The 6,653-nt window shown below is 28.7% G+C and overlaps 5 protein-coding genes across 5 annotated transcripts; 3 read left to right on the plus strand and 2 right to left on the minus strand.

Annotated features, from left to right (window-relative positions):
• Nucleotides 1-150: 150 nt before the first annotated feature.
• Nucleotides 151-2,540, plus strand: LOC117213077 (26S proteasome regulatory subunit 4). The gene is made up of 5 exons (XM_033458363.1): nt 151-256; nt 589-1,150; nt 1,225-1,611; nt 1,697-1,932; nt 2,011-2,540. Exons 1-5 carry the CDS (start codon nt 254-256, stop codon nt 2,143-2,145), a joined length of 1,323 nt encoding a protein of 440 aa, XP_033314254.1. The 5' UTR covers nt 151-253; the 3' UTR covers nt 2,146-2,540.
• Nucleotides 2,149-2,878, minus strand: LOC117213079. The gene is made up of 2 exons (XM_033458366.1): nt 2,741-2,878; nt 2,149-2,629 (listed from the first exon to the last, which is right to left on the minus strand). The coding sequence occupies exons 1-2, from the start codon at nt 2,828-2,830 to the stop codon at nt 2,237-2,239; spliced, it is 483 nt and encodes a 160-aa protein (XP_033314257.1). The 5' UTR covers nt 2,831-2,878; the 3' UTR covers nt 2,149-2,236.
• On the plus strand, nt 2,726-4,275 carry LOC117213078 (probable DNA-directed RNA polymerase III subunit RPC6). The gene is made up of 5 exons (XM_033458364.1): nt 2,726-2,814; nt 2,885-3,049; nt 3,233-3,851; nt 3,923-4,084; nt 4,156-4,275. The coding sequence occupies exons 2-5, from the start codon at nt 2,970-2,972 to the stop codon at nt 4,228-4,230; spliced, it is 936 nt and encodes a 311-aa protein (XP_033314255.1). The 5' UTR covers nt 2,726-2,814; nt 2,885-2,969; the 3' UTR covers nt 4,231-4,275.
• Nucleotides 4,276-4,396: 121 nt separating this feature from the next.
• On the minus strand, nt 4,397-5,092 carry LOC117213093. Its single transcript, XM_033458391.1, has 2 exons — nt 4,955-5,092; nt 4,397-4,843 (listed from the first exon to the last, which is right to left on the minus strand). Exons 1-2 carry the CDS (start codon nt 5,042-5,044, stop codon nt 4,451-4,453), a joined length of 483 nt encoding a protein of 160 aa, XP_033314282.1. The 5' UTR covers nt 5,045-5,092; the 3' UTR covers nt 4,397-4,450.
• LOC117213092 (probable DNA-directed RNA polymerase III subunit RPC6) lies at nt 4,940-6,489 on the plus strand. The gene is made up of 5 exons (XM_033458390.1): nt 4,940-5,028; nt 5,099-5,263; nt 5,447-6,065; nt 6,137-6,298; nt 6,370-6,489. The coding sequence occupies exons 2-5, from the start codon at nt 5,184-5,186 to the stop codon at nt 6,442-6,444; spliced, it is 936 nt and encodes a 311-aa protein (XP_033314281.1). The 5' UTR covers nt 4,940-5,028; nt 5,099-5,183; the 3' UTR covers nt 6,445-6,489.
• The last annotated feature ends 164 nt before the right edge of the window (nt 6,490-6,653 follow it).

Consider the following 6,653-nt stretch of genomic DNA (forward strand, 5'->3'; position numbering starts at 1 on the left):
TTAAAGCTCGTTTAATATTGCTTTTAAAAACTTTTAATTGTTCAATTCGTCATACACAATCAAAATATTTATATTATTAATTTTTATATCATATTTTTTTTTAAACATATAACATTTTTGTATTAATACTTTTTCGATGTATCGAATTATTTCGATATATTACGAAGAAAGATATCGAAATCGTAATCGATTCTGCTCATATAAAGGCGAATGACTTCGCCGTTTCGATTCGTGACCAAACAGTGAAGCAAAAATGGTAATTTCTAAAGCCTTCTTAATTATTTGTAAATTAAGGAACTCGAACTATTCTAGAATAATTTATAGTAAAATATTTAACGTCTATATCCAATTAATTATAAAATTTATTACTTTCTTTTTAAATAAGTATATTATGTTATGTTTGACATCTTAGGTTATACTAATTATAACACGTTTTCTGATAAATTTCATATTATTCAAACTGAAAGTTTCGTATTCATTGCCAACTGTGTTTTTTTATTCATACGCAACATTCTTTCGAAATTATATTAAAAATATTATGTATTATGAAGTTGAAATTATTTTGAAAGGTAATATTTATTATATCAGGGACAGAATCAATCTGGTACCAGTGGTACAGGAAGTGATAAGAAGGATGATAAGGATAAGAAAAAGAAATATGAACCACCTATCCCAACAAGAGTAGGCAAAAAGAAGCGGCGTACAAAAGGACCAGATGCTGCTTTAAAATTACCACAAGTTACACCTCATACACGTTGTAGACTAAAGCTTCTGAAGTTAGAACGTATAAAAGATTACTTGTTAATGGAAGAAGAATTTATTCGAAATCAAGAAAGACTAAAGCCACAAGAAGAAAAGAATGAAGAAGAAAGATCTAAAGTCGATGACTTACGTGGAACTCCAATGTCTGTTGGAACATTAGAAGAAATTATTGATGATAATCATGCAATAGTTTCTACATCTGTTGGCTCTGAGCATTATGTATCAATTTTATCATTTGTGGATAAGGATCAATTAGAACCTGGATGTTCTGTTCTATTAAATCATAAAGTTCATGCTGTTGTTGGAGTTTTAGGTGATGATACAGATCCTATGGTTACAGTAATGAAACTAGAGAAAGCTCCACAAGAAACTTATGCAGATATTGGTGGTATGAAATATTTGCATTACTATTACAAATTTTTATATAACATTACTAATTCACAAACATATTTCATTATTTAGGTCTTGATACACAAATTCAAGAAATCAAGGAATCTGTAGAATTACCTTTAACACATCCAGAGTATTATGAAGAAATGGGTATTAAACCTCCAAAAGGAGTCATACTTTATGGTCCTCCAGGAACTGGAAAAACATTGTTAGCAAAAGCTGTTGCTAATCAAACCTCTGCAACCTTTTTGAGAGTTGTTGGTTCTGAGCTTATACAGAAATATTTAGGAGATGGTCCCAAACTTGTTAGGGAGTTATTTAGGGTTGCAGAAGAGCATGCCCCTTCTATTGTATTTATAGATGAAATAGATGCTGTAGGCACAAAACGATATGATAGCAATAGTGGTGGAGAACGCGAAATTCAAAGAACTATGTTAGAACTCCTCAATCAACTTGATGGTACGAAAAGTATTTTAATTTCAATTATACAGTATTATTATAATTATGTTTTACATTTTAGTAACAAAGTATTTTTATTTTTCAGGTTTTGATAGTCGCGGAGATGTTAAAGTTGTTATGGCTACAAATAGAATTGAAACATTAGATCCAGCATTAATCAGACCTGGCCGTATTGATAGAAAAATAGAATTTCCATTGCCTGATGAAAAAACAAAAAGAAGAATATTCAGCATTCATACTAGCAGAATGACTTTAGCACCTGATGTAAATTTAGCAGAATTAATTATGGCTAAAGATGATCTTTCAGGTGCAGACATAAAGGTAAAGCATTATTTATATAATGGTATTTGAATGGAAAAAGAATTAAATGATACATTGAACGATATTTTTATCTTATAGGCTATATGTACTGAAGCTGGTTTAATGGCTTTACGCGAACGCCGTATGAAAGTTACTAGTGATGATTTCAAAAAATCTAAAGAGAGCGTTTTGTATCGGAAAAAGGAGGGATCTCCTGAAGGGTTATATTTATAAAAATTCTGCAATTAAAATTCTTTATTTACATTTGAAGCTTAAAAATATACATGCTAATAAAAAAATACAAAAAACTGTTTTGATTTATAAATTAATTACCTTCTAAATCTGGAACATCTCGTATCTTTAATATATCAGATTCGCTAATATTTAATTGCTTTACATATGGTTGAAAATACTCATACGATGTTTGAAGAACTTTCACTGAATATGATCTTTGTTCATTGATGATTTCATCAAAACTCTTCTGTGTAGTATTGCCATTATGAAGTTCTGTTATACATATATGACACGCACCTCTTCTAGTTTTATCAAAAATTTCTTTTATATTTTGCGGATGCTCGACATCCTTTGGTATAGCATTTAATAAACTTTTAAACTTTCCTAGAATAAAAGCCGTTTGAAAGCCTTCTTTATATCCACTATCAAAACCATTTTGAAAAACAGAATTTGACCCATCTTCTACTCCTTCCCTGTAACCAACCTTTAAAAAATAATAGTATATTTAATATAACCTAACCCCAATCGTAGTACAGTTCATAGAAAATGTTGGTATTGTCCTTTTCATAATTATATGTTAGTATACAAATTGTACCTTTTTAGCAGTACTAATAATTCGATCCCAGTTTTTAGTAGCAATAGTCAAGCAATCTTCAGTATCCGATTCATGTAAAGAATTTTCCATGTTTTCTAAATAATTTTTGCTTTAATATAATAAATCTTATCGTTGCGGTTGCAGGCAAATTAGTGGAAGTCTGTGACTATAACCTAGAAAATATTGAAGATAATCGTGTGAACTGCATATTTAATATTACACAAGTATAATGGAAATCGAAGCTAGTACTTCGAAGGAACGCGATACAACCAATGCAGATATAAATTCATACGAAACAATTGAACAAAAGTAAGATTTATTTCGTTTTACTAAAAATTAATGACATTTACTACGTATATAGTTAATAGGTTATAATCATTACTCATGTACAATATAAATAATTATGTTATTACATAATAGACTCCTCATATTTTATTATTATAGAAATGAAATATGAAAAAAATATCTAAATATGGTATTTTAAATTTTCAGAATTCTTGCATTAGCACAAACAAGACCAAAAGGAATATCTGATAAAGACTTAAGTACTGAAATGCCAGAGTTGCAACCTGTTCAAAGAGCTCAAATTATAAATAAACTTTTATCTCAGGGTCATTTTGATCTATTTAAGCAAGGTGGTTCCTTGTTATATCGTTTGAAAGATCCATCTAAAGCAAAAATAGCTAAAGGTGCTGATAATGAAGAAAAGATCGTATATACCATCATTGAAGAAGCGGGGAATAAAGGGATTTGGATTCGTGATATAAGATTTAAATCTAATTTAATGCCCACTCAATTAAATAAAATTTTAAAAAGTTTAGAGATTAAAAAATTTATCAAAGCTGTTAAGTCTGTAGCAGCAAGTAAGAAAAAAGTGTATATGTTATACAATTTAGAGCCAGACACATCTGTAACTGGAGGTGCATGGTACCAAGATCAAGATTTTGAAGCGGAATTTGTTGATGTTCTTAATCAACAATGTTATAGATTTCTAGAGAATAAAAGGGAACAAATGAACTCTTGTAGAGGTGGACCAATCATGGCTAGAAATGTTACATTTGCTTCATCTAAAGAAGTATGGAAATTTATCTCTGATCTAGGAATAAGCAAGGTTTGAATGATCATTATAATTTTCTTCAAGTTATATATGTAGGCATTATAAAAAAATGCAAATATTTATAGGTGAAGTTATCAGTTGAAGATTTGGAGATGATATTGAATACCTTAGTTTATGATGGAAAAGTAGAACGTACTCTTTCAGGCGATGGGAGCACTTTATATAGAGCAGTAGAACCTTTATTAAGTCCACCTGGATTAATTAAATCTACTTGCGGCATTTGTCCGGTAAGCTATTTTATTTTTCTTTTTCATACATATTTTTTGTGACTTAATAATATAGAAATATTTAAATACAGGTGAGAAGAAATTGTTGTGATGTTGGTGATGTTACACCTACAAAGTGCCAATACATTATGGAATGGTTGGAATAATATTTTGTAATAAAAATATGGATTTAAAATAATTATTTATTTGTATATACTCTTTTTATACAAATGTATAAGTTACACGGAAAAAGAGAATAAAACTATATATTCTATAAAATATATTTAGAACGCTTATTTTATACAATCTTATAGTAATTTACAAAGATTGAAGCTTAAAAATATACATGCTAATAAAAAAATACAAAAAACTGTTTTGATTTATAAATTAATTACCTTCTAAATCTGGAACATCTCGTATCTTTAATATATCAGATTCGCTAATATTTAATTGCTTTACATATGGTTGAAAATACTCATACGATGTTTGAAGAACTTTCACTGAATATGATCTTTGTTCATTGATGATTTCATCAAAACTCTTCTGTGTAGTATTGCCATTATGAAGTTCTGTTATACATATATGACACGCACCTCTTCTAGTTTTATCAAAAATTTCTTTTATATTTTGCGGATGCTCGACATCCTTTGGTATAGCATTTAATAAACTTTTAAACTTTCCTAGAATAAAAGCCGTTTGAAAGCCTTCTTTATATCCACTATCAAAACCATTTTGAAAAACAGAATTTGACCCATCTTCTACTCCTTCCCTGTAACCAACCTTTAAAAAATAATAGTATATTTAATATAACCTAACCCCAATCGTAGTACAGTTCATAGAAAATGTTGGTATTGTCCTTTTCATAATTATATGTTAGTATACAAATTGTACCTTTTTAGCAGTACTAATAATTCGATCCCAGTTTTTAGTAGCAATAGTCAAGCAATCTTCAGTATCCGATTCATGTAAAGAATTTTCCATGTTTTCTAAATAATTTTTGCTTTAATATAATAAATCTTATCGTTGCGGTTGCAGGCAAATTAGTGGAAGTCTGTGACTATAACCTAGAAAATATTGAAGATAATCGTGTGAACTGCATATTTAATATTACACAAGTATAATGGAAATCGAAGCTAGTACTTCGAAGGAACGCGATACAACCAATGCAGATATAAATTCATACGAAACAATTGAACAAAAGTAAGATTTATTTCGTTTTACTAAAAATTAATGACATTTACTACGTATATAGTTAATAGGTTATAATCATTACTCATGTACAATATAAATAATTATGTTATTACATAATAGACTCCTCATATTTTATTATTATAGAAATGAAATATGAAAAAAATATCTAAATATGGTATTTTAAATTTTCAGAATTCTTGCATTAGCACAAACAAGACCAAAAGGAATATCTGATAAAGACTTAAGTACTGAAATGCCAGAGTTGCAACCTGTTCAAAGAGCTCAAATTATAAATAAACTTTTATCTCAGGGTCATTTTGATCTATTTAAGCAAGGTGGTTCCTTGTTATATCGTTTGAAAGATCCATCTAAAGCAAAAATAGCTAAAGGTGCTGATAATGAAGAAAAGATCGTATATACCATCATTGAAGAAGCGGGGAATAAAGGGATTTGGATTCGTGATATAAGATTTAAATCTAATTTAATGCCCACTCAATTAAATAAAATTTTAAAAAGTTTAGAGATTAAAAAATTTATCAAAGCTGTTAAGTCTGTAGCAGCAAGTAAGAAAAAAGTGTATATGTTATACAATTTAGAGCCAGACACATCTGTAACTGGAGGTGCATGGTACCAAGATCAAGATTTTGAAGCGGAATTTGTTGATGTTCTTAATCAACAATGTTATAGATTTCTAGAGAATAAAAGGGAACAAATGAACTCTTGTAGAGGTGGACCAATCATGGCTAGAAATGTTACATTTGCTTCATCTAAAGAAGTATGGAAATTTATCTCTGATCTAGGAATAAGCAAGGTTTGAATGATCATTATAATTTTCTTCAAGTTATATATGTAGGCATTATAAAAAAATGCAAATATTTATAGGTGAAGTTATCAGTTGAAGATTTGGAGATGATATTGAATACCTTAGTTTATGATGGAAAAGTAGAACGTACTCTTTCAGGCGATGGGAGCACTTTATATAGAGCAGTAGAACCTTTATTAAGTCCACCTGGATTAATTAAATCTACTTGCGGCATTTGTCCGGTAAGCTATTTTATTTTTCTTTTTCATACATATTTTTTGTGACTTAATAATATAGAAATATTTAAATACAGGTGAGAAGAAATTGTTGTGATGTTGGTGATGTTACACCTACAAAGTGCCAATACATTATGGAATGGTTGGAATAATATTTTGTAATAAAAATATGGATTTAAAATAATTATTTATTTGTATATACTCTTTTTATACAAATGTATAAGTTACACGGAAAAAGAGAATAAAACTATATATTCTATAAAATATATTTAGAACGCTTATTTTATACAATCTTATAGTAATTTACAAAGATTAAGGAGAAAAATTTGGAGTTGTTTAATAATAGTAATTATAATAGAAA

The sequence above is a fragment of the Bombus bifarius genome, unplaced genomic scaffold (assembly GCF_011952205.1).
Source record: "Bombus bifarius isolate JDL3187 unplaced genomic scaffold, Bbif_JDL3187 scf7180000008494, whole genome shotgun sequence".
Lineage (NCBI taxonomy): Eukaryota > Metazoa > Arthropoda > Insecta > Hymenoptera > Apidae > Bombus > Bombus bifarius.